At 37.2% G+C, this 27,944-nt stretch overlaps 1 protein-coding gene across 1 annotated transcript; it reads right to left on the minus strand.

The window, feature by feature from the left end:
- Positions 1 to 59: 59 nt before the first annotated feature.
- LOC108696684 (interleukin-11) lies at positions 60 to 27,326 on the minus strand. Its single transcript, XM_018226270.2, has 5 exons — positions 26,973 to 27,326; positions 10,219 to 10,364; positions 8,607 to 8,693; positions 5,030 to 5,188; positions 60 to 4,275 (listed from the first exon to the last, which is right to left on the minus strand). The coding sequence occupies exons 1-5, from the start codon at positions 26,977 to 26,979 to the stop codon at positions 4,108 to 4,110; spliced, it is 567 nt and encodes a 188-aa protein (XP_018081759.1). The 5' UTR covers positions 26,980 to 27,326; the 3' UTR covers positions 60 to 4,107.
- Positions 27,327 to 27,944: the final 618 nt, after the last annotated feature.

Below are 27,944 nucleotides of genomic sequence, written 5' to 3' on the forward strand. Positions count from 1 at the left end.
GATGGGTGGCGAATCATGTAAAGGGCGCTTCAAATCTGATGAAATTTCAACAACTTGCATTCTTGCTACTAGTTTCATTTATTATTATACATTTTAACATCATCAATGTTACATCTTTTCTCTTGTCTGGAATCCAGTGAGTGTTTTAACTGCATGCTCAGCCATTTATACCCTTAAAATCCACTTTGCCATAAACAACATGTTAAACCTTAAAAGTTCTAACATGTATGTCACTATAATCACTATAAAGATATGTGTTCATGTATCATACATTTAAGCATGTTCAGCTTATCCAATGTTATTTCAGTTGTGAAAGTAAGCTTGTAAAGTACAACATTATAAGTTACGGGTTATAAGGCAGCCTTATGCATTTGTCATTGGTACATTTGTTCATTACATTGCTCCTAAATGTTTAAATGAATTGCCTCTGAAATACGATTCATTCTGAGAACACATTAACATGAAATGGCCCAGTCTTAACCAAAACTATAACAGTAATTTCATAAAGAACTGGTTCTGCATAAATAATAGATAATAAATCAGAGGTTTATGTTTCCATTTTTATTAGTGTTAGGGTATGATTTAGAACTGGTGGGAGAGACATGACACCATCTCTTTTGAAATTACCATTTTCAGTTCATACAAAAATTTTTTTTTTCTTTTACAGGATATTACACCAAAATGGAACTGGGTCTGACCTGAGTACACTGTAGAGCCATTGCAGACAGGTTTGTGGTGCATTTCATACTACATTCCAACTACATGAAAAAAGTAACTACAATAGGATTCAGAAGGACTCCTTGTCTCACAAGATGCCTAAACTGTGAGAAGTCTAATGATTGCACATAGTGGGACATATCTCTTAATAAATTAGCAACAAGTATAAATAACACGTAAGAATACACCATAAAGCCTTTTTACGAGGCATTTGGTCTGTTTACATTAGGGATGCACTGAATCCACTATTTTGGATTCGGCTGAACCCCGAATCCTTTGCGAAAGATTAGGCCGAATACCGAACCTGAATCCTAATTTGCGTATGGGAAAACATTTTTAACTTCCTTGTTCCTTGTTTCTTTCTGGCTGAATCCCGAACCGAATCCTGGGTTCGGTGCATCACTAGTTTACATATATTAACCACTGTAATGAATCAGAGAGTAAAATATCTGAGGTGCTTGTTCATTGTTATTAACCATACAATGACTGCAGGCATTTGAAGCACTACATCTTCCACTGCTTGTTAGATACATACAGGTACTGGGGGGTTGTAGTTCTATGACAGATGAAGTCCATGTGGTTGCTTGTGCCTGGGTTTTAATTACAATCTTAATAATCTTATCTAAATTGAAATAATGTTAAATCGGAATGCATTTCCCACAAGGTATAAAAAAAAATCTGTGTTCCCCTATCTCCGTGTTAAGGGGCAAAATAAATGAGCAGGGCATATTAAGTGACTGTTCAGTAATATGTAGCCAAAAACAATGGAGTGCAGCAGCTCAGGAAGACACATATAAAGTGACTACAGAATTTTTGCTGTAGGTGTCTAAACTGCTTCTCAGACAGTGTAGCATAGTTTCTCGGCTGTGCTCCCTTCTGTGTTTGACCACATATTTGATCACTCAGACCTGCTGAATGACAGCAATAGACACAGATCACCCCTGGAGATATGTGTCTTAAAATGTCTTTGTTTTCTTGCTCTAAGGGTTGGCCTATTTCCATGAATGTAAAGATGGTTGGCTTGTAAAAATACGTGTATTTGTCAGTCTGTGTAGCTTTTCTGCACAATAAAGCACATTCAAAACTACATCTAACTTTGTGTTAATGGATAAAGCTTTATGCTTTAACATCATATACTAATTATGTGAGGCTCAGGCAGCCATTGGCATTACAGCTTTTGCAGAACTACAATTTAAACAGTTTAAAGCTGTAATTTAGCAAAAGCCAAGTGCCAGATGTAAAGCAAGCATTGTAACTAAAGTCGTCAGAGAGCCAAGTGTCCTATACAATATACCTTTATATTTAGACATTACGTCCTTTTAAATAAATCATTTACATTTATATAGAACACCTTGTTTTACAGACGCACAAAACCCCTGAAACATTTCTGCAATGAATTTCCCTGTTGTTTCTGTTTACGTAACATAGCAATTGGTCAAAACTTTATGGCAAGAGCCAAGATGATTTTTTTGAGCTGCTGCTGTCAACAAAACAATTCCACGAGCATTGGAAGGCCCTAGTTTACATTAAAAGTAGAAGTCCCATTGCTAACAGTTTTCCAGCACTTAAGTAAAACAAGCAAGCTCAACGAATTGGGTCAATGAGGACACTATGCAAAAGGCAGATGTGGTATTCCCATAGCGGTCAGAAGGTGTCCCCATTGCTTTATAAAGCACCAATGGAACGGCAGATCTGTCAAACAGCTTGGCTGAGAAAAAACAGCTTGTTATAAGGAGGCAAAATATTTCGGCACATCTCTAAGTGGAAGGATTGAGTGCTGGGCAGCTTTGTGTCACACCCATTGAGAGCAGACCATGTGAGACAGACGGAGAAAGAAACAGAGAGGAAAATCATAGAACGGTTCTAAAGAAAGGGGGACACATAATACAGTAAAGTAAGATTTTGGTAGGATCAAATACACTATTGTATTTAACTGGTGAGGGGATGCTAGTAGTTGTAGTTCTGTAACCACTGGTTACCATTTATAATCAGCAAAGTATAGAATTCAGAGGGGCAGGTGCCATTATGTAAAGAGAATATAACATTGCTCCTTTTTAGTCACAAACCTAATTAATTCTGATTTGCTTCAGTCCAACAGCTTGTTGCAGCCAATCAGTATCATCGTAGAGCAATGAGGATATTGAAAGCCAGTATGCTGCTCTATAAATTTTTTAGTAAAAGGTCTTGGATTTTGGTGCTTAGTTTTAGTTATGAAACATTTTTTTTTATCATTAATAAATATAGACTCAATCAGTTACTTAGTGCGACTTAATCCAGAAAAGGATCCCTGAGCGATGGGTATCAAGGCAAAGTTAGACCACCATGCATGTTTAAAAAAAAAGGAAACAATACGTGTGTACTGATTAATTTGACTGGGGACAAAGATTGCTATTCTGTGTTGTGTATATTTTCCATGCCCACCTTCTTCCTTACTCAGCACTTTTCTGTACCACGTTTTCAAATTTTTTGCCCAGCTATTTAGTACATTGACTACCCTCTTTGTACATAGTCCAGACCTTATGTTATTGTTAGTGTGTATTAGCCCAGCTAACCTCACTTAATGGAGAAAGGGAAACTGTCCAAGTAGGTCTATGTAACATAAGCCTACTAATATTCTGTAGCATGGAAATGACCAGCAAATATCTGTTTTTGTTTACTTTAACAGCTCACTTTAAATATGCCAGTTTAAGTTTGCTAACCACATTATGAGAAAATTATATTCAGCCACCATTTACACTCTCTCCCGTGGGAACCATCAGAAAGGTGTGAAATTCCATAAATATGTTCTACCTTTTCATGGACGTGGAAAGGCACACAGTGTTGTTTGAAGTTAATGTTATATCGCTTTTCTATCCCCCCCCATATCTAATTTAAATGACCTTTCAATGTATAGTACAAAAATAGCAGGAAGAAAACTCCAGTCTTGAATGCTTTTCCCATGAAAATCCACCCAAATATAGGGCTGGAAAGAAGCAACCCTTAAAAAAAATGAAGACAGGGCATTCGTACACTAAACAAACAAACAAACATAAAATGTTCTTGTTTTCATCATCATTATTAAAAATTAAAGCGAGCACCCACTATTTAAATATAACATAAGAAAATAAATAAATAAATAAATAGCCAGCAGTATAAATAGAAGTGCTACATCACTATTCTATGCATAAAAAAACTGAAGGCAAGTATTGTCCTGGCGCAGTGCCCTTCTGGCCCGTATCACGGCAGCAGAAGGCTATAGGTCCTAAAATGTCCCGGTATTGGGATTTTCTGACCAAAGTCTTGGGTTTTTGTTCCTACCTCAGGCATTCAAGTTTGATGCTTTTTTTTTTTTATAATATGTGCCCGTTCTGCAGTATAACATCAAGGGTGGAGGTTTGTGAAGTTCATTTTTCACAACTTGTTCTTCATCAGAACCAGAACACGTGTTGCATAGTCCAAGAAGAGGTGGAAATGACGGAAAATGGCATGACCGCTCTGAATGACCCCCCATGGAGTGGTTGAGTTAGATAACTGTGGAGCAACGGGTTCCGTGACACGTGGCATATGGTGCCTGATCATCTGTCAAAAAAAATAAAGCTGCAAGTTAATTCTCTGAAATTATAAACAGGTATGGGGTCCATTATCCAGAAACTCTAGAAATTATCTAGAAAGCTTCGAAATATATAAAGGCTTTCTCCCATAGACTCCATTATATCCATTTGATCCAATTTTTTTTTAAATTATTAATGTTTCTTTGTAATAATAAAACAGTACCTTATACTTGATCCCAACTAAGATATAATTAATCCTCATTGGAAATAAAAGCAGCCGATTGGATTTATTTAAGGTTTACAGGATAGACTCCATTATATCCATTTAATCCAATTTTTTTTTAAATTATTAATGTTTCTTTGTAATAATAAAACAGTACCTTGTACTTGACCCCAACTAAGATACTCCATGCAGGAGTGTTTCTGGCTTTTAACCACTAGGGTTGCTATTGCACCATACTATACCAATGGTTTAAGTCTGGCTCTTGCATTAGGCTTGTTGCAACCTGAGGCAAAGTTCTCACATTGTTTTGTGGTAGAAATGCCCCTATTTCAATGATAATAAGACTAACATAGACTGCTTCTCTACTAGAATCTGTAAATACAATGTATCTGGTTGCCTTGATGGGTAACAGTAGGGTAGGTCCTCTTATATGAGTAAACATAAACTGGTTCCATATAAGCTTATTTGATTAACCAAATAAGCTTAGCAAGTGTCCATTTTGTCCTTGTTTGCTCTTTATTCTATTCTTATTCCCAGCAAAAATATAGTAAGCACTCACCAGGAGATCAATTTTTTTCAACAGCTTTTCAATGCGATTGTGAATTCCGTTAAATTCGTGGTCCATGGGGCGAATGGCATGTGCTGCCTTTCTCAGCCAGTCAAAATGCTTCTGATATATAAAGAGGTCAGTGCTTAGCTTCAGGAGGCTTGTGTGTATCTGTAAAGAAAATAACCAGATTTCAGTGCTTTCTGTAATGATAAAACGCAAGGAACAATTGTTCTGTGATAACTCAAGGAAAATGAACTCTGCTTTAAGGGAAAGTTTGTATAACCGCGGCATGCATTAAAACTAAAAGAAATATTTAATTTAAATGTCAAACTTTCCTCGCAACCGCTAATTAGGAAAATGCTGCACCAACATAGCTTTTTTTTCCCCTTGGAGAGAAATATTGCTCTCTAACCCAAAACATCACTGCCCAATTATTTGCTTGTGCTTTTACCCTAGTAGACCTTTAACCAGCAGGAAAATTTCCCCATACAAATAAATGCATGTCCTAATTTTGTTTATACGAGTCGATATGATTATTTTGCTGAGCCGATCCAACTACGTCAGTGCTGTGTTGGATACACACTGGCAGGCAGATTGTATTTAATGGCTTACTGATCCCTTATCACATCTACAGACTACTCTGCAAGACACATCTTACTCTCCTTTTCCTTCTTTAATACCCTGTTATGTTGTCTTCTTTGTGTCATCTTTTCCTTTGATTTAAAGTGTTCTTCCCAACGCGTGCCAATGTAATTACATTTTAACATGTTCAGCATGCCCTACCTTTTGATTTTACCATATACACCTAACTAAATCCCTGCCCTGTGCCCATGCCCGAGAACTGCCAAGAAGGAGTTAAGGATTGCGCATTTAACCCCTTTGTTTTGGAATACAGCCAGCAACTCCTCTATACTGACTGTGGCTCTGGCAGTCTGAGCGTCAAACCAGAATGTTCATAGACAGTGAAAATATCAGCTTTTCAACATCCTTTGATGATCGGCCAATTCCCAAGAGGCTGGAGTGTGGAACACTTTTATTGCATTAGAAATTGCTAAAGCAAGTTGGGAACTATTCCCAAGCTTCCAATGCGCTTATGGAAATTAAGCCGACACAGTGATACATTCATTTGGTGGAAATGAGAAAAGTGCTGGCAGATGAAGGGTTACCTTGTTCGGAGGCCCTAGGAGACACTGAGTCAACCGCACGGAAAATGTTAAGGCACAGGGCCTTATTTTATGAAAAAAGAGGGGTTTGGTTTCTCTGTTTCTTAGACTAATATGGGAAAAAACTGCAGAGACCAAGCTGGTAGCAGTTTAGGGAGTTGGAAATCAATGTATTAGGGATCCTTATTGCCCTTTATTACCTAGAGAAATACCTATATATTTTATTAAAACTTATGTAGATTTAGTCACACAAAGAGTTTTCTCATAGTGACTACGTTCATGAATATCATTCCATTATTTGTGATACATTGTTCACTAATCTTGCATGAATGCAGCTTGTAGGCACTTTGTGCCCCCTTCTGAAGGTACATTTCCTACCTTGGCCAACAGTTGTACAGTCATTTGAGGTCTAGGTGACCTAGGCAGGCATTAGTTATAGTGCCCTGTATAGAGGTGTTAACTGCTGGATCGTGCAGACCAATTACAAAACTTGTGCCAAGGAAGGCAGAGAGGCAGTAGTTAGACCTGGTTTCAGTCCAGTATGTGCCTGACTTGCACAAGGGGCATCTCCTTATTCAATGTGTAACTAACAAACTTTAATACTTTGGCATGTTTACCTAGTGTCTCAAAGCCTTTGTGTGTATTTCTTTTCTGCGTCAAAATTTGTGAAACTGGAAAATGATTAAAGCTTGACTTCCACAAAGCACAAGTGATGAATGTGACTTTTGGATCATTACTTCGTGGTAAAAGGCTTTGATTTAAAATTTAACATTCTTATAAGAGGTTGTGTTTAAGCAGGGCCTTCAATATTGCAGGTGAGCTCTTGTTTCCAGTGACACCCTATTGGTCTCTATATAGTTGACTTTGTGTGACAGGCGCCATTGCTGATCCATGCCTAGGTAGCTGGTTATGTTTCAAGTGTCTTACCCATAGAGAGCAACTGATGTAAGTTTGGGGTAATTAACAACTACAAAATGTACCACAATGACTTGATTGAAAGCCGTAACTCACCTTAGCTATTTTGTATCACGTTTATTGTTTATTGCCATGTAAATTTTTCCGATTTTATTTTTTGAGACACCAGCAATGCTGTTATAGTGGCCCATTGCGTTGGTGGGTATTAGCATAATTTACTAATGATCACGCACGTCTGTCCACATGGTGTCAGCACAGCCCAATATCTGCAGTCTTGGTTTCCCGCTATGCATGCCTAAACACAGTTCACATTTTTTGCATATCACTGCTGGCAACCTCTCCTTTCATTAAGGGATGTATTGTTTGGGAACATTATTCATTTTATTTTTATTTCGCTCATGGCCTGGGGACAAGAACCAATTTCCGACTCTTCTGCATCTATAAATGTTTCCAAAGACTTGCGTAAGTCTTTTTTTTTTTTTTTGGAGTTCCTAGGGGTCAGAGTTTATAAAGAAAGACCCACGTTTGGAAACTGTTTTTAAAAGGTCTCAGCTGTTGATGACATCATTTACCCAGCACATGACATTACATGTAGCAAGACACCAAGTCGACATCACGTGGCCTGTAGACAACATACGCTGCCCTGATGACAACTTATTGTCACGCTCTAATGAAACAGACTAATCTAGAAGAGCTATTATGTTCCAATCATGATATCATTCCTTATCCTTATACACACAATTGCGCAAAATTGAAAAAAAATAAAAAATAGAAATGAGTGCTGAGACAAGTACGTGATTAATTAGACGGTAACTACTGTCTTTATCTATAAATTCAGATCCAAGCATGATAACCTGACTATAATTAATCTGTGCAATAATGTTTATAAAGGACAGTATCTTTTAAAGAGTTACCTACCCCACTCAACACATGAATACATTGTATTAATAGTATTTGTTTTCATAAATCATGCAATATATGGATCTTCCTGTACAATATATATATATATAATACACAAAAGCCATAAATATCCTGTAAATTATATCCTTATAAACGGTGAGTTCTGATGTCATCAGTTATAAACGGTGAGTACTGATGTCATTTCTGTCACATGACTCACTGAAACTTGTGTATTATAATAAATAAAGTACCCCCAGTTGCAAAATATGAGGATATTAGAAGTTACCTCGGAGTTCCATGACCTGTATAAAAACACTCGGCCTTCGGCCTTGTGTTTTTATATGGTCATGGAACTCCTCTGTAACTTATAACATCCTTATAATTTACAAGAGGGGGTACTTTATTCACTATATATATATATATATATATATATATATATATATATATATATATTTACACACATGCTCCTAATGCATTGTAGTCATGCAGACATTGATTGCAGAATGTGATATATTTAGTTTTTAATGATAAGCCTTAAACATGCTTGTGAATTTTCTTATTAAATCTAAAAGTTATTTCAGATGTCTTCAGAGATATTGTAAGATTACCTGTACATTAGAGATTTCTACAGCATTCATTGAGACTACAGGCAGGCTGTCCAGTTTGTGCTCTCCTTCTGATGGATATTTGGCTTTCTGTAAATAAAATGTCATTGTTATAATCATTATATTGTTATCAGTCAATTAAAGGACATATGCATTCAAATGGCTAACAAATGTAAACCAGTACAAGATGTAAAAGAGTGTCCAATCTTTTGGAGGATTTGAAAGCTCTAACTTTAAAGCCTGGCGTATCTGGAAAAAAGCACTGCCTTGGGAATGCTATTGAATCATGCAAAATTAATATTACTGTGCATTGTAGCACCAGTGGTTTATGTATAGATGGCCCACACCTTTCCTTCTTTCAAGTAGACTGACTGCATGACCAGCAAGCCCTTTAAATCGTGCACAACCTAAGGGGGGTCTATATATCATGTCGTGAAAAACATGAAGCATTAACGGTGATTTTGTTCATAACAACAAAATCAGATTTTTGTTTTCTGACTGTTGGAATCTAATTGCTGATTGGTTGCTCTGAGCAGAATCACCAGTAATTCTTCATTTTACTTTTTACACAGCGTGATATATAGGCCCCTAAGTGTTCTTATATGTCTCTGCAAAAGCCACATCCACTGCTTTATTGCATTCCTTAGATTTGACCAGGATTTACCAAATGAATAATTCATCTTTGGAAGCATGAAAAATCCAGGTATGAACAATACAGAATGACTCCACATATACTCACCCTCTCCACCCTAACCCCACCCTGGCATGACATAAACACTGCCTCTTTTGTCATAGCCTCCATGCCTTTGTAACATTTTGGGTCACTAGGCTCCACGTCTTTCAGAAGGTTGTCAGAGTTACTATATTTAAGGTGATGCACAATTAAACTGAAGGCATTTCACCCGAAGAAGGGACCCACCCTGAAAGCTTGTGCAGCTTCATCTGATGTATTAAATATTTAATGGTTGTTGCCCAAAACAGTTAGCTGGTATCGAAGATGCAATAACATGAAAAAAATTACACTACCATCGGTTTAAATAATCTTCAATAATTGTTCTGTGGCTATATCTTTGTGTGACTTTGTTGTACTTTTAAATCCATGCACCATCCATGCAAGTTGATAATTTGTTTGCTGTGCCATAGCTTTCAAGTATGAAAATGGCATTCCTGAACATTAAAAGCATAGGCTAGAATCCTGGCCTACTTCCCAGGATGGCCTTTAGCACATCGCCTATACTAATTATATTCTTTTTAGAAAGGAGGATCACTTCACTTTCTAAAGTTTGGTGTCAAGACCCATCATTTTGTCCTGATAAGTGAATGCATTTCTGCACTTTCCATTTGCCTACCCTTTATATTTCAATTAATGGTTTAGATTGGGTATTTATACAAATTAGTATCTTCTCAAGCAGTTCCTCTACTGAAAAAAAGTATTTACCAGCTAACTTATGAAGGGACATGTGTCTACCTGCTGGTCTGAGTCCACCTACAGACCGCAATAAAAATGACTTACGACAGTCATTGTTTAATGTGTTTTTTTGTATAATATTAAAAGATTATAAACCATGAATTATAACTATTACATTTCACAGTCATACTCGGTGGTTACACTTACAAAGTTGTGGTATGATTGTTTGGTATCTCTTAGAAGGTGCATAGCCATGTTTAGAAGGTCATCAAATTCCACTTTTGGTTTCAAGGGAACAGCCCGTAGTCCCTCACAAAGGCTCAGTACTGTAAGAGCGATCTGGCACAAACTGCCTGCAAAAAAAAAAAAAAAAAACGATTGAGAAAATGATAGGGTATCAAAACATAATAATATACATAATACATAATTCAGGCTTTTCACTCAGCTTGAAACTCTTGTGAAAAATATGTTTGGAAATATCGCAGTACTGAGTCAAAAATAAAGTTAACAGCGATGAAGGACAAACAAAATTTGACTACAAATGCCATGTTTTATGTTTGCATTGCTGTTCCAAACCAGAATTATGCCAGCACTATGACTGTGAAGATCCAATTCTCTTTAAAGTCATAATCATAATCCTTTACAGTGATGACAATGTCTGGTCAGTCTAGGTTGGTAGCAGCATCATCTACAGTCTGACATTTTTATCTAAAGGGATTCTGTCATAACTCTGTTTTTTTCATTTTGTAATATTAGTGTGTAGTCAATCATCTCAGGTCATTTTGACTGACCCTGTGCTTTCAGAAAGAGCCAGAATTTCATAACGGCTTTCAGATAAGCTATTGTTTCTCCTACTCATTGTAACTGGAGGAGTCACAGTGGGACTATTGAGTGCTATTCATATCTACCAGGGAGCTGTTATCTTGTGTCATGGAGCTGTTATCATGTTACCTTCCCATTTTTATGTTGCTATGCTGCAGGGTGGAAAGGGGGTTGATATCACTCCAACTTGCAGTGCAGCAGTATGGAGTGACTGAAGTTTATCATAGCACAAGTCACATGACTGAAGGCACCTGGGAAACTAACACCATGTGTAGCCCTATGTCAGTTTTCAAAATTAAATATAAAAATCTTTTTGCTCTTTTGAAAAAAGGGATTTCAATACAGAATTCTGCTTGAGTAGCACTATTAACCGATGCATTTTGAAAAATAGATGTTTTCCCATGACAGAATCCCTTTAAACTAAATACATAATACCTACCTGTCTGCTTTTTCAGGCCATCTGTGGAAGGCTACGCAAACAGCTTTGTACTATTAATACATGTTCAGCCTTTGCTTAGTTTGCGTTAGGTGAAAAAACATTACCAAATGTATTTTCTTAACACATTTTCCCATTATGCCTGGGACAAATTAACTTTAAACATTTCTGGACAAACCTATGGAAGGCCACCGGATACATCTTGGCAAAAAACCCATGATAAAAGGACCATGTCAGTTTGACTGTCTCACATGGTTAGGCCTAACTAATAAAGGGCCTGTAGCAGTGCCATAACCACTGTTATAAACATGCCACCTAATTAAAAGAGAAGGAGGTGTGTGGGCCATGCTGTTTATTTAAGTGGTCTAAAACAGCTGGATAACAGAACTTTGGCTGTCATCCACTGAGAAGGCAATGCTCCTACTTCTACATTCTAAGGAACACTGTGAGCGTAGAAAAATGTACTGTAACGACCACTAAGTATCAACAGTTGTCATCACTTGGTGCTGTTAGAACGGATTCCCCACGTTATTGATATACTGCATATCCTGAGACGACATTTTCGTTTTAATTAAGCGAGGAAGAAAGTTTTCCAGGCACAACATTAAACCTAGATTCTAGCTTATTGAGCTGACGAGAGGAAGTATTTTCTAATGAAATGGAAAATATTCTCTGCTTAGAAGTAAGGAGGTTCTGTGACTTTCAGTCTCAGATGTCTACCTATGAATGTGGTTATATATAGATTGTAGTTCTCCCTTAACATCAGTAAATATGTTTTTTTTGGTCTGTTATCCATATGTGGTGTTTCTATATAATTCTTCTTAGGGATGATTTCATAAAAAAATATATTTATGACTTATAGAGCATGCTTTGTGAATAACAGATGCATAGTACATATCCTCAATGCAGTTACACTCATTTAATGAGACTAAATATATGTAGCCATTGCTGTTTTAATAGTAAATAATTCTGCATGTAACTGTTGTTAGGTAGATCTTCAGAGCTGAAAAATGGCTGCCTAAGTCTAGGATTCCACCATATGGATCTGGAGCCCAGTCGGAGCTTAGATTTTCAGAAAATCGGGTAGGATAAACCTTCACCAGCATTCATATATACCCTCTTTCTTTTTAAAGTACCCCTCACTTCTATTCTTGATCTCCAAAGCATCAGTGAGTTGGTTGCCTGTAGCTTCTGTTCTTACATGTTTCAGCAATCACAGCTGATTTTCAAATGACTAAAAACTGCTGAGTAAGCAACAGTGGTTCTTTACGCTCATATTCTGGATTGCCTCACTGAATACTGCTTGTATTACACATGCTGAACTAATGAGGGCATACATGAATAGACAGCCTTCTGAAGCCTTTGTTATTAGATACCCCTACTCATATCTGACGTATATTCCCAGCAGCATTGACAGAACAGCCAAGCTCATACGCCAGATCAGTAACAGGAAAAACGAATCTCAACATTTATTCTTTTGTTGTCCTATTTGGATTGGATGAGTTATGGAACAATTATTAAATCATATGATATTATTCCAGCTATCAAGCTGCAGCTGACCCTTGGCTATCTCTTTTCCCACCCCCTCTTTCCTCCTGCTGACATTCCATTAGAAACATAAATACATGATTTCCTTACATAACAGCAGCTTCAATACTGGGCTGTTTCTAAAACTGCAAATAAGTGAATAAATAGCTATTCGGACAGACATCAAAAATCAAGTTCTACTCTAAGACAGACTAATGATATGCTCACTTTATTTAATTACACACAACCAATGTAAATTAGAGAGATCATTCCCTATCCTTAACAGAGAGGGTACACATGTAGATATATATAAGAAGAGGATCAGCACTCGCAGGTCTTAAAAATATCAAGTGTGTGTGTGTGTGTGTGTATATATATATAACAAGGGAAAGTTGTGCTCACCACTATTTTTTAAAACCATTAGGCGGGGGTGCAATGAGGGTATGACCACAAAATACATATAGTCAATATATATTGATAATGGGTTGAGTGCAGAGGACCTCTTGTAGTTGACTATATATATATATATATATATATATATATATATATATATATATATATATATATATATATATATATATATATATATATATACATACACACACACAGAGGTATGGGATCCTGAAACCGGTTATCCAAAAAGCTCAAAATTATAGAATGCCCATCTCATATAGACTCCATTTTTATCCAAATAATCCAAATTTTTAAAAATTATTTCCTTTTTTCTTTGTAATAATAAAACAGTACCTTGTACTTGATCCCAACTAAGATATAATTAATCCTTATTGGAAGCAAAACCGGCCTATTTAGTTTATTTAATGTTTACATGATTTTCTAGTAGACCTAAGGTATAAAGGTCAAATTACAGATCTGTTATCCGGAAAACCCCAGGTCCCAAGCATTCCGGATAACAGGTCCATACCTTTAAGTACAAAAGGACACTGTATACAACTCAAACAGGGAAACATACCTTTAAAATGTGTGCACTTCCCTAGGTTTAGTTTTCACTAGGGTTGAAGTGACATGTGCCCCAATAGTTTGACATTTCGTATAGGAGACGAGAGGTGGTGCTCTAAATTCTGGTATCGTCGGATAGGCATTACGTAAAATGTACCAATGTTTTTGCAATAATTTACCAATAGCCTCACTATTAGTGTGAAACTGGGTAACAAATGGTATACGTTTAGCCTGTCTAGTCCTCTCTTTAGGATGTCTAGCTTTGTGTTGAGCTTGTTGAATCACTTTTTCAGGGTATCCCCTCTCTCTAAATTTATGACACATAATCTGTTCCTGTTTCTCTTCTTCCTTCCGTTCACTCACTAACCTCTGTACCCTTGAGAGTTGGCTGATAGGGATTGATTTCTTTGTATGTGGGGGATGCTGACTTGTATAATGAAGAATCTGATTCCTATCTGTTGGCTTTGTAAAAGGTAAAACTATTGGGGCACATGTCAGTTCAACTCTAGTGAAAACTAAACCGAGGGAAGTGCACACACTTTGGGGAGGCAGATCTAAAGGTATGTTTACCTGTTTGAGTTGTGTACAGTGTCCTTTTGTACTTAAAGGTAGGGAGTTTGTTCACCCCCAGACAGGACAACATATACAGCTACGGGGTCACTATACATGTATCTCTAAATTTGCGATATACGTGCTAACATGTCCGTGTGGTCTCATCTATGTAGGTGAGACCACCCAGATGGTCAAATAACGTATATCGCAACATTGTTCTAGTATTAACTTAGGCAATACCACATTACCTGTATCGAAACATTTTTTGGACATGGGTCACACTACTGATCAGCTTAAATTTATGGTGTTAGACTTAGTGCCTCCCATAAGAAGAGGGGGAGACAGGGAATTAAAATTAAAGAGAAGAGAGGTGTATAAACTATAGTTTACCTTTTGAGATTTGAGAATAATAAAACAATATCTATTAACCAAAAATGACAATGTTTAGTTGTCCGAAGCATGACATTGAAGGTACAAAAAAGGTTACTTGGATTGGCCAGTATCTCACCAACATGATGTTGTATCAGTTTTCCTTTAATGCTGATAAATATCAGTCAGGATCTCTAAAGAGACTTGTGTATATATATATTTTCATATGAAGATGATATCATGGGATTCAACGCTATATGAATAATTTATTTTCAAAAATAAATGGAAATAAATCCATGTGGAATCATTTGACAAATCACCCAATAATGGTAATTTACTTGATAACCAAATGTTTCATTATAAATGATGAAATGCCAGTTTGCCCAGCCAGTTACTGTATATATGTGTAATGGCAATATACAGTGGTTCCTTAACAGGCTATTCCATTAATAGAGCTTACCCCATCTGCTGGCTTGTGTATATTTGTTTTTCCTAGTCAATAGAGCAGAGCATTACATTAATGGGAAGGTTATATATACACACAGAAGAAGGCAGACCAAGTGCCAGGTTTTCTCCATACTGTAAATCCCACAAACGTAAAAAAGAAAAAAAATCTGTTAATTAGTAAGGCAATAAAATACACAGACAAAGTTAAATAAATAAAGGCAATATTCATGAGTGAGAATTAACTGAAGGTTGGACTAAAATAAAGAACTTCTATTATGGATTTATGACCAAATTGGACATAAAAGTAAATGGGGATAAAGTTAAAAGCAGGTGCACAAAAAAAAATTTGGAAAGAAACAATAACTGTGCTGGCACAAAACTTAAACATAGGAAATTGGCAGACTGCTGGTGGCATCCAATACAAAGAGGGGAGTAGGGTAATTAGTTAAGGGTTGGCTGGGATTTTAAGGTTTAATTCAATGCCCAACAGAGCAAAGGAATGACGAATTGAGAAGCATCCTGTACAGTGCTCCTACAGATGTCAGTGATCTCTCTAGTTGAGAGGGGTTTAATGTATAAGAACCACACTATTTTTAAAACAGTTCTTTGGGTACATTCACCCTGCAGTTCTCTAAAGGTTAATTTCCCCCTTCCATCCTAAAAACACATACTTCTTTTTTGGCACAGGGCCAGAACCCAGTGTGCTTAAACCACAACGCTGACATGACATGGAACGATACAGAATAATTCACAGAAACTCCCAGTTCTCATAACAAGAACATATAAATATTACCTCTTCTATTTTTCCTATGCCCATGTCAGATTTATCAGGGGGCTGCCATGTTTTTTCTCCCCCCCTCATTGCTGAATTTGAAGTTCAGCAGCAACTAAAAAGCTACATGCTGAGAATCCCAAATTGTTATTTTTTTATTTATATGTATATAACGTGTGCCTGGCACGTAACAGTCTTAATAGTAGTATGTAGTATTATCATTAGGCTTTTATGTGATACTTTTTCTCAATCACTGTCCCTTTAAATCTTGCATGCAGGATTTCAAATGTCCTACAGATATTAACTGTACCAAAGGAAGAGCAGGAAGGCATCAAATGTTCCAAGTCCTGTTCAGTTCCAAGTTCTTAGAGGCATGGATTTAGTCAGAGAGAATTTTGATCCATTGAACTCCGAGAGGGTTGAGAAAATCCAAGACCACTGGCTTTGAATGTGTTTTTTTTCAGGTTCCCTGCTGTCATTCTGACATACAGTACTTAATAAGATTAAATTCCAATTACCTCTACATTACATCCTGCCACTCACTAACTCCCTCCCAGGAGCCTCATAAAAATGTCGGCGTTGTAACTATTAAGTGCTACTAAACCTGTCCATCATGGATGCCTTTTCCCTTCCATCAAGGGTCTTCATTCGGATTCACTGAAACCCCGTCGCCCTGTGCCCTTTTTTTTTTCTTTTTAATATTCCTCAGCCTACGCCATTAATATTAACACTAGGGCACAACCATGAAAAGTTGTTTGGGCTGGGAGTGGAACATTTAATGTTCTATAATATTAAATATATGCCATCCAACAAAGAGCCAGTGTGCTGTGTGTAATAGTGAGTAGCAGCGGCTGAGTGTTGGCACAGTGAGGAGGTACAGAAGGCCAGGATGCATATGCTAGGGCTGTGTGTGTGGTCTGCATTTAGAGATGACAGGCAGTTCTGCCTGTCAGGATTACAGCATAGAACACTGTGTGGGGTCACAGTGTTGGAATCCCCCTACAGGCTTGTATGGCTATCTTTTCATTTTCATATTAAGTGCATCATTTCATTTACGTACTGCATACTGAACAAACTGAGGCCCTTTAGTTGACTACAGCTTCTAGCTTTTTTGGCTGTACTGAATATTGTACTGTATCTCAGTAACATGTAAAACATTGCACACTGAGCCTTCTCTGTACAGAGAGCCTAAAAATGAAAAAGACATTAACAGAAAGTGTTTATTTTCCATTAACCTCAGAGCCTGTGTTTGCCCCATTAAAAACTGTTAGTGCACATTTCTTAATCTGCTGGAGGTCCAGGGTTAAAAAATTTGAGGTGACACAAACACTCCAAGGGCCTGTTTTAAGTTTTGCTATCATAATATAATGCCAGTGGTGATTACAGATGCCACTCAGCGTAGCTGGTAAAACACTGGCAAAGGATGAGGACAATAGTAAAAATTTACAGGCATGTTATGCCTCCACAACACCCATTTTTCCCTGCCTACCTGCCCAATTATGTCTCCAATCCAGTACTTCTGGCTGAGGCAAGGGGGCACTATGGAGTTTTGATGAAAACAGTGATTATTGGGTGATGGAGACTTGTACATCCCCTTAGCCTCACATTATGCCTCACATTATAAGTGTAATTACAGTGCATCATTGGGACTAGAGAAGGGATGGACCTCATCAACACAACTAAGATGTGATTTAAAAACACATGCAAACTCAGCTGCCATATTTATTACTTAGGACCAGATCATGATGAAAAGTGGCCCACTGGTTTTGACAATATGTTCTGGTGACACATTGAAAGGTAGAGTGACCTGCTTAATGTCAAGAGAAGCTCAAGCCACTCAAACATCAGTTTATCATCCCTAAACTCTTCCTCCTGGCTGACTCACTGGAATACCTATAGCTGGTTGATTGAAAATACTTTTTTACTTGCATTCCATAACAAATGATTCACACCCAAGTAGAGAACAAAATTCATTAACTGCATGGAACTGCACACGGTACTTAGTATTGCTGTTTGTTCAACCATCTGTACAAAACACAGAGTGTTGGGCAAAATAGTATAAAAGTAGAGAATGTGAGGCTTTCAACTATGACTAAAGATGGACATACCAACTCCAGGAAATTGTTAGGTTATCTATAGTTTCATGACATCTATTTGTTACATTATATATACTGTAATATAGGGCATGGAAGAAAACAGTTATGGTACAACAATAGCTACCTGGAGCAACATAGATTTACCAACACTTACTTTGTTGCACAGACCATAGTTGTGAACCATAACAAGAAACAGAATTTATAGGTCTTATACTTCTAAGGCTGTGTAGGCTACAGTTGTGCTTGTTTTTTATTGTATGCAATTACTTATAGGCTAGAATTTAAGGCTCTGGATAGTGTTCTCATGTATTTCACCAATTGCACCTGGATCAAGCTGGGTATCTCCTGTTGAGACCTTCTGAATATTTCATCAGATAAGGTGCATGCCTCAGTCATTATCAGTGGTCTTCTTAATATGTCATTTACTCATTGACCTGTGATATTTATTGGCCAGAGTAGACTTACTGGCAAATTCTTCATTTCCAAAAATTGACCATTGTTGTGGTTTTAGGTTTAAGAATGCCTACTCATTTGTTTTGCAGTATGTTTCTTACAAAGAAGTGCCTGAAAAAATGTCATCTCACATATTATAACAAGGGCTTCATGACATTATTAGGCAGGGTGGGGCTGGCCAGTGAATGAATTTCACATTCAGAGCAACATTTTCGACATGTGAGAATATTTAACTGCTCCAAGATCACCATAATAATTGCCCCAAGTTATTAAAAGGTAAGGCATGGTGAAGAAGGAGAGTAAAAGGACAAAGTGAGGCTAAAGTGGAATTCGGAAACACTGATGATGCTCAAGCTTTCCAGGGAGGCGAGGCTGGATGAAGTCAAATATTTTATGGAAAGAGGACTGTTAAGAGCAAGGAAAAGGGCATTTAGTTAGAGGTGCCACTGAATGGCCCATTCTTTTTCCATCCAAGCCGAATACTTATTGGAACGCTTGATGTTCTTCCACTAGGAGAGACAGTTAGTCTGCTGCTACGCATGTTACCATAGACCTGTTGCCTATGTGCAGTTCAAGAGAATCCTTTCTAACACTGAGTGCTGTGATAGTTAATCTCCTGGTATAATGAGAGCATTTATAAGGAAGTTCACAGCGTAGGTGAAATCACCGTGTGGTGGGGATGGGTGGACCAGAAAAATAAGCCTAGCCTAGCCTTGCTGTCTTAAGGCTTTGTTTACTGATATGGTGCATAGAGAGCACCACTATGCTGAAAGAAAACATAACAAATATTGAAGGTTATGGAAGACTTGTCAGTAACCTCACTTCTTGAATAATTACATTATCAGGCTATAGGGCTGTGTGGTGATTCCACATGAATTTATTTGATGTAGTTGCCAACAACCATTAGGAATTCCGAAGATCGGCCCAGGGTCTTTGTATCGGTAACACATTCAACTGCAGCCTATTCAGCTTCATAAGAGTCATTGCAAAAACATTCTGAGGTATTATCTTCTCTCTCTCTCAATAACATTAATTCTAAAGTGTATCAACATATATAACCATTATGGTTTTTAACTGTCTAATTATTAGTTTGTCTGACACCAACAGCATTGACCATTCCACAACCATATTCATTAATTTAAGACTTGTTAGATACCATAGCTGCTTAGTTATGTGATATTGATAGCTTGCAACTTCACATGTGTGTCGCTGCGCTGTGCTGTGCTTTAAGTTTAGACTCCAGTTCTACAGAGAGATAGGGATGAGCGAATTTTTTCGCTGAGTTTCACAGCAGAAAAGATGCCCATAGACTTCAATGGGAGAAAAAAATGTCACCCGTCATGAAAAATAATAATGTTGCCCATAGACTTTAATGCATTTTGGCAATTTTTTTGCCCTACTAAGAGATACACTTATCCATCAACTGACATGACAGTTTGGTCCAAAGCCAGGTAAATGGCCATCAAAATACTCATACTGTTGGAATTCAACAATTAACCATCATTCAAAACAATTTCCTCCCAGAACAATCCCGTTCATTGTTACTGAAGTACCGTTAACATTTAGGAAATTAAAGACCATTAATATAACATCTTCAATACTAATTATCTTTCCACTCAGATGAAGTGCCTATTTAAGTGGCTGCGTATATTTAATGTGTGTATCGAGCAACTACATTATGAACAATCAGAATATCACGTGGAGCTTATATTTCAGTGATAAAAGATGCAAGGCTACATAATTTTCTTAAGTATTACCAAAAACTGGAGGAAAAGCAATTGCTAATGAGAGCAATGTTCTTCCTTCAATGCGGTAACAAACACCACTGCATCATTATTATCTTTATTCTTAAACTGACCCCTGGTTATTTATTATGCTCCGAATATCCGAAATTCAAATAATTAGTATTATGCAGACTAAAAAAAACTATGAATTTTTCAGAATTTATTAAAGCCTAATGGTCTTAAAAGTCCGACTCCGAAAATCTGGCATCTCAAAGCTCTCTAGGTCCTGTATAAGTCAATGGGGAAGGTCCCAGTGTCTGCGCCGATATCCAATAATTTCGGGGATTTTGGTCCAAAAAGTCAGAAAACACCGAAAAATTCGTAGTATTTGTGGAAAAATATGAAAAATTCATACCTTTCGGGCAAAGCTCCAAAGTTATCAGATTTTTTCACGGACCCAATTCGAGCATTCGGGCAGTCTGAGTTGATGAATTCGGACCTTGATAACTAACCCCCTAAATATTTTAAATGTAGCGCCTCTTGCTTAATTGGCTTCTCTAAGGCTACAAGAGGTTCACACAGGAATCAAACCCAACCAGGTCTATTGAACCAGAGTTTCAAGAGCCTCTGGTGAACAGAAACACTAATAAAAAGGGACAAAGCTTTTTTCAGAACCTTACTAATCTTATCCTTCATATTTAATTTAAGAGGTATTGTATGACATACAACAAGTTCTCAGTTACTGCTCTTCATCATGACTTGGTGGGAACACATTATTCTACACCTGGGGGGTGTACTAAAGCTCAAATTTATCTCATTTTTATTTTATTAAAACCAAGTTGACCTAACTCTCATCCATCAAAAAATCATCTTGAAAAAGTTGGTGCGGGAAAAGTCTCGACAAAATCGTGCAACAATTCGAATTGTATGTATTTTTCACGTTTGACGGCCAAATCGCACAATTCAGGTTATCGCCCATAAAACTCAGACTTTTCAGATTATCAACGAAAACCCGCGCAGATCACGATGTCAAGAAACATCTTAAGGGACATTTGCCGTTGACTTCTACATGACCTCGACAGGTTTTAGCTGGAATATTTAAGCAGCTTTTGGGGTATAATAAAGCTCTAAAAATCCAAGTTTTTTTTATTCCGCTAAAAATCCGACCATGAAAAATTGAGGCGTAATAAATAGGTGTCTGCAGTGTGTTAGATCTGTGTGTATACAGTAGTTCCACAGCTGTACAGATTATTTTTCAGTGAGAGTTCATCGGGTTTTATATATATAATCAAATTAGATAAAAATAGCATTGCTTGATATAAACTATATTGCTAATAATGTAGAGGGCCAAATATATCTGTCTATTTATCCATTTTTTATCCATTTAGAATTTTAACTTAATCATCAAGTTTGCTATTGTTTTCATTCCTAGAGGTAAAACATGCCTATTTATGACATCACCAAGGTAGCATCATACAGTTCCATCAGCATTCTAACTTTAATGTAGTTTACTGCCTGTGGATAGCATATATCATGGTTTAAATGCAGAAGCGTGCATAACCAATATCACAGTGTCTTTAATGGTACTTAAATACTCTATATATATATATATATATATATATATATATATATATATATATATATATATATATATATATATATATATATATATATTAGACAAAAGCTATGAATATCTTGTAAATTATATCCTTATAAATGGTGAGTTCTGATGTCATCAGTTATAAACGGTGAGTTCTGATGTCATTTCTGTCACATGACTCACTGAAATTTGTGTATTATAATAAATAAAGTACCCCCAGTTGCAAAATATGAGGATATTATATGTTACCTTGGAGTTCCATGACCTGCATGAAACTCCTCGGTAACTTATAATATCCTTATATTTTACAAGAGGGGGTACTTTATTCACTATATATAGATATACTGGCTATGACAAAATGCTTTTCTGGTACAAGTCTTACATGAACAGAAGAAGGTTTTGGGGGGTTTTAGGCTTGCACTGGCTATTAAAGGGGTGGTTCACCTTTAATTTAACTTTTAGGGGCCGATTCACTAAGCTCGAGTGAAGGATTCGAATGAAAAAAATTCGAATTTCGAAGTATTTTTTGGGTACTTCGACCATCGAATTGGTTAAATTCGTTCGAATTCGAACGAATCGAACGAAAAATCGTTCGACTATTCGACCATTCGATAGTCGAAGTACTTTCCCTTTAAAAAAAACTTCGACCCCCTACTTCGGCAGATAAAACCTACCGAAGTCAATGTTAGCCTATGGGGAAGGTCCCCATAGGTTTGCTAACCTTTTTTTGATCGAAGGATTTTCCTTTGATCGTTGGATTAAGATCGATCGCAGGATTAGCGCTAAATCCTTCGACTTCGATATTCGAAGTCGAAGGATTTCAATTCGAGGGTCGAATTTCGAAGTATTTTTAACTTCGAAATTCGACCCTTAATGAATCTGCCCCTTAGTGTGTTATAGAATAACTAATTCTAACTAATTCTAATTTTCAACTGGCCATCATTTTTTCTCTTTTTATAGATTTTGAATTATTTTCTTTTTTTCATATGACGCTTTCCGACCCCATTTGAAAAACAAATTCTCTGTAAGGCTACAAATGTATTGTACTTGCTACTTTTTATTTATCAGCTTTCTATGAAGACCCTCTCCTATTCATATTTCAGTCTCTTTTATAAATCAGGGCCTGATTGCTAGGGTGATTTGGACCCTAGCAACCAGGTTGCTGAAACTGCAAACTGGAGAGCTGCTGAATAAAAGTCTAAATAACACAAATAATAAAAAATGAAAACCAATTGCAAGTTGTCTCAGAATATCACACACTCCAGCATGCCAAAAGTTAATTTAAAGGTGAATAACCCCTTTAAGCAGAGGCTGGTGCACGTAACGGTGCAATTAAGTACCATTTCTACTCCTGCTACAAATGAGCAATGACTCTCAGCTCTAACCAAAATAAGTTTTGGTAAAAGCACAATGTCACCTGAAGTTTATACTGTATAGAGTAGGAAATCATTGTGAAACAGAGCTCTAACAACACCCACTGATGTATTTATAACATGTACTGTCATTACCTTTACTATAACCAAATAGAGCTATTTTTTAATACAGGGTACCAGTTCTTTTAGGTACAGAGAAGGACATCCCTGTTTATACATGGATTTATAATAGAAACCTCTAACATTGCTGCCATATCTTCTAGGAACAGTCCTTGCAAATCTGTTCTTTTTAATGATCTTATAACCATAAATCAACTGGATGGGTCATATATAATACTTGGGTTACATGATCATTTTCAAGTGTTGGCCACTGTGATTTTTCTCTATTATGCTTCATACACCTCAAGTATCAAGTGCACCAGTTATATTATTTTATAAAAATATGATATTAGGGGTAACCCAAATCCATCCATAAAATAATCTTCTCCAAAGGTTTGGCTAAATCCATATGGGGTAATGTAATAAAAGTTGTGAGCTTTTAAACACCTGTCCAGTAAATGCTACCTGCTGATAGGTTTCTGTAAGTCACTAGACCTATAGCAAGCTTTGTACCTTTATTACATTGACCTTCTTAAATAGCACTTCAACCCTGAATTCTGTCAATAGTCAGTAAATTTGTCAGAAACTTGAACAGAATTCTGGATTTATCTCTCTCTCTTAAAATAAAATTCCATTCTGCATTTTTCTTTAAGTTATAGGGGCAAATTCACTAAGATTCGTAGTTGCACCAGGCGCAACTTTGCCACACTTCGCCAGGCGTAGTTTCGCCAGCGTTCCGCAAATTCACTAAAATCCGAAGTTGCGCACAGGGGTAGCGTAAGGTTGTGAAGTTGCGCTAGCGTTGATTCGCTAAGTGAAGCGAAGTTACGCTAGCGATGGTTAATTTGCATACGGCGCCAAATTCAAATTTCAATGGAAATTGAAATTTCCAATGCCTGGGAAACCTTCAAAACATCAAATAAAATTTTTATTTTGCCCTACACATGTGCCCACTGTCTAGGTAAGTTGCCATGAGTCAAGAAATGTAGGGGGGAAGGAGGGGAGCCCCTAAAATTTTTTCGATCTTTTTCAGCCTATCACCCATAATGTAGAAAACACGGCAGCGTTTTTTGGGACTTAGAAAAAATTTTGACTTTTTTTGAAGCAATCCCTATCTACTCTATTGCGCTTCGCCTGGTCTGAGGTGGCGAAGGAAGTCTAGCGTAAAAGGTAGCGTTCAGTACACTGCGCGCGTTAGTGAATTTGCGTAGTTACATCCGTAGCGAAAATTCGCCAGGCGTAAGGGTGCGAAGTAACACTAGCGAATCTACGCCAGCGTTCGTTAGTGAATTTGCGCAGTAACGAAAATGCCAAACGCTAGCGAAGTAACGCTAGCGCTCGGCGCTTAGTGAATTTGCCCCAGAGTGCAAACATTTGCACCGCTTCACACGGTAGTGCATTATCCTCAGCAGGGGTGCAATTTTACATTTGTCTTTGGAACTGGACAAGACACAGCAAATTTCTTTCACTGCAAAATACTGACCACTCATGGGCAGATACCCATGACTGAATTAATGCCCACACCCATCTAAACGTCACAATTACAAACCAGGTTATGGCTCCCCTATTCATTAAGACCTAATAAGCAGAAAAAAAAGTCATAAACCAGGAAAATGGGATGGCCACTTTAACAGGCAAACTGTACATGACTACATGAGAGCCTTTTCTCTCTCATGTGGCCGTCCCATGGGCTTCTCAGCTCTCATAACACCCCCCCGAAACCTGTTAACTGTACAGTGTTTGGACACATCCAGAAGGTCTGTTTATTATGACAATAAAAGAAGAGTTTGATTGCTCATTGGAATTCCTTAGGGATGGGAAAAAAAGAGTTTCCTGTCCATGATGATTCTCTGTGTTAAATGCCATCTTTGCTTGTAAAATAGACAGGCGCATATTCTCTATTTTCATGTTTACAAGCGGAGCAAGTAGGCTGCACTCTGCAAATATTAACTCATTTGGCTCTAGAGCAGAGTGCAAAGTATTCACATTGAAGGCTTTATTTCTTTTTAGAAAACACTCTAACACGTGTATGCGCAGGGGATGCTGGGAATTGTAGTTTAAAAACAGCTAAAGCCCATAAGCACCTCTCAGTTTTAGTACAGATAGATTTTCTGAAGGTGCCACCTTAGCGACCCAAGAGTTATTGCTCTATAGGTGCAGGGGAAATGCCCCCTCTCCCTTCTAATTGCATTATACCCTATTATTATAATTGTAATGACACATTTTTTAAATGCAGATGTTTATGATTTAGCTACATTTATAGACAGGTATTGGACCTGTTATCCAGAATGCTCAGGACCTGGGTTTTTACAGATCTTCATCTTTAGTCTACTAGAAAAAAATGTAAACATTAAATAACCCCAATAGGGTAGTTCTGCGTCCAATAAGGATTCATTATATCTTAGTTGGGATCGAGTACAAGGTACTGTTTTATTGTTATTTTAAAAAAATTGGATAAAATGGAGTCTATGGTAGATGGTCTTCCCGTAAGTCAGAGCTTTCTGGATAATGGGTTTCCGGATAAAAGATCCCATACCTGTACTCTTATCTGTGACATAATCACTGGGAATCCTTTGCCCGGCAATTTTTGTAATTGCACCCAGCCAGTGATTTTGCATCCTGGCACTAGGAATGTAAGCTCAGTGCCAAGAGTGTTTGGCACACTTCTAGTCTGCCATTTGTAGAGTTGAGAAACCCCACGGAGCTGATAAGAAAGTCCATGACCTGCTGTTTTGCAAGCATCTCCCTTACCGCCTGAGCTGCAACATTTCTCATCAAGCTCAATAAAAATGATCCACCTACCAGGAAGCTCCTTGGTCACTTAGCATGCTCACACAAGTCTTATAATAAAGAGAAAAGAATGTCTCAGTGCATTACGCCTGCCAACCTGGGGCTCTCCATGCCAAACCTGCAATCCAGTGTCAAGCCTGGTAAGAGCAAATCAGCACGTCGACATACTTATCCCTTTAGAAACAGTAAAAGAGATGCACAAATATCAGCATCTCCTGGCTTCATTATAATAGCAGCGTGTATGTTTAACCATAGGATAACTCTCATTTATATACATTTAGGGTTGCCACCTTTTCTGGAAAAAAATACCGGCCTTCCTATATATTTATCTTTTATCCCTATTAATAACATTGGGATTAACCATCATTTTTACCAGGTGGCAACCCTATATACATTTAAGGCTTACAGCATTATTAACCCTTAAATGAATTCTCAATTATGGCTTAGTTTGAAATAAAATAAAACTGCATTTTTTAGATTGCACAGAAATAAAAACTGTATTTTTAGATAACACGTCTACATACTTAAAATTTTTTAAAACATATATAAGTATCTCTAAAAATGAATAAAATGATGAACACTTTCATCTTTAGTCACCAGGGGGTGCCATTCAGTCAGGAAGACGCTGAAATCTAGAGATAGCTGAAAGGTGGTGATTTTGCTACTGGGTACCATAAAGCGATAGAAACACATTTCATAATGATGCCTCAGTCACAACATTTCAGCAGAGTTCTATCAACATCTGGAACATAATTTGTCGCAGGAATTTGCTTTGGGTCATAAAAAAAATTCCTAAAGTTACACTCCAAACAATTCCCTGGTGTCATTATAAGACAACAGTCATTAAGCAAGTAATAAAAAACTGCCATACAGTGTAGATCTAGGGATACAGGAAAAAAAAAAAAAGAATCTAAATAGTATAAAATAATAAAAGTTACACTTACTTTTCATATTTTGTTTTGGCTCTTTGGGGTTGATTTTGGATGTGCTCGCTTGCCAGTACTTTTCCTTGATCTTGCGGCTTTTTTTTTTTTTTTTTTTTAATTAAAAAAAAAAATTTTTTAGTTTTTTTCTTAAAGTATTATTTGTATATCTTGGTGGTCACAGGGAAAAAAAAATGGTATTCTCTCTACTGGTGCTCCTGTTGCTTTTCACCGTCCCACTTTAATTCACCTGCTCCCCCAGCACTGAGGTAGAAATGACTGCCAAGCCAAATACTAATTTCTTAGAGAGAGAGAGAGAGCGTGGCTGAGTGTGAGTGACTGTGTGGGTATGTGGACTCACACCACTACAAATTGGGGGTTTATATACACCACTGCATGAGAGAAAGCTAGTCCTCTCTCTATGTGTATGTGTGTTTTTTTCAAAAGATGACACATCTTGACTCACATCTTTTCCATTGAAAAAAAAAAATGTTTCATACCAAAAACCCCTCCTTCCTAAAAGTTTGCATGGGCGGCATGCATTGAACACTATGACACATTCGACTGCAATCTGCCTGCATGTCTGTGTTATAGAGAGAGAGAAAGGGAGGGGGGCAAAGGGGGAGGTTAAGGAGGTCAAGAGAGTTAGACTATCCCTGCAATTGTCCCTATTAGCACTCCAATTCTGCATGCGACTGGAAGTCATCATCCCAGGGACTGATATTTCCTAAAATCAGGAAATCTGTCTGTGACACAGTCACGCTGTCATTCCTCTCATTCAAATAAACAGTTTAGGTGCTGAATAGTTTCTGCCTCTTTAAAAAAAAAAAAAAATGTTGCAGAGTTTGACACAGGCATGATCAGATTAAAAGCTCAGTGTAACCTTTAGGAAGTAGTAGGTGCGTTTGTGTCTGGCCAATATTTTGATTATTATGAATGTATTAAACATTAAATCCAGTACTGTATATAAGCCTGGGGCGAATCTATCTTATA

The sequence above is a fragment of the Xenopus laevis genome, chromosome 7L (assembly GCF_017654675.1).
Source record: "Xenopus laevis strain J_2021 chromosome 7L, Xenopus_laevis_v10.1, whole genome shotgun sequence".
NCBI classification, from domain to species: Eukaryota; Metazoa; Chordata; class Amphibia; order Anura; family Pipidae; genus Xenopus; species Xenopus laevis.

Bases quoted from the DNA above. Each gene is read 5' to 3' on its own strand.
- LOC108696684 (XM_018226270.2), bottom strand. The intron at 8,694-10,218 runs GTAAGTGTAACC...TTTTATTTACAG, and splicing joins AACAATCATACCACAACTTT to AAAGCCAAATATCCATCAGA. The intron at 5,189-8,606 runs GTAATCTTACAA...TTTTCTTTACAG, and splicing joins TAGAAATCTCTAATGTACAG to ATACACACAAGCCTCCTGAA.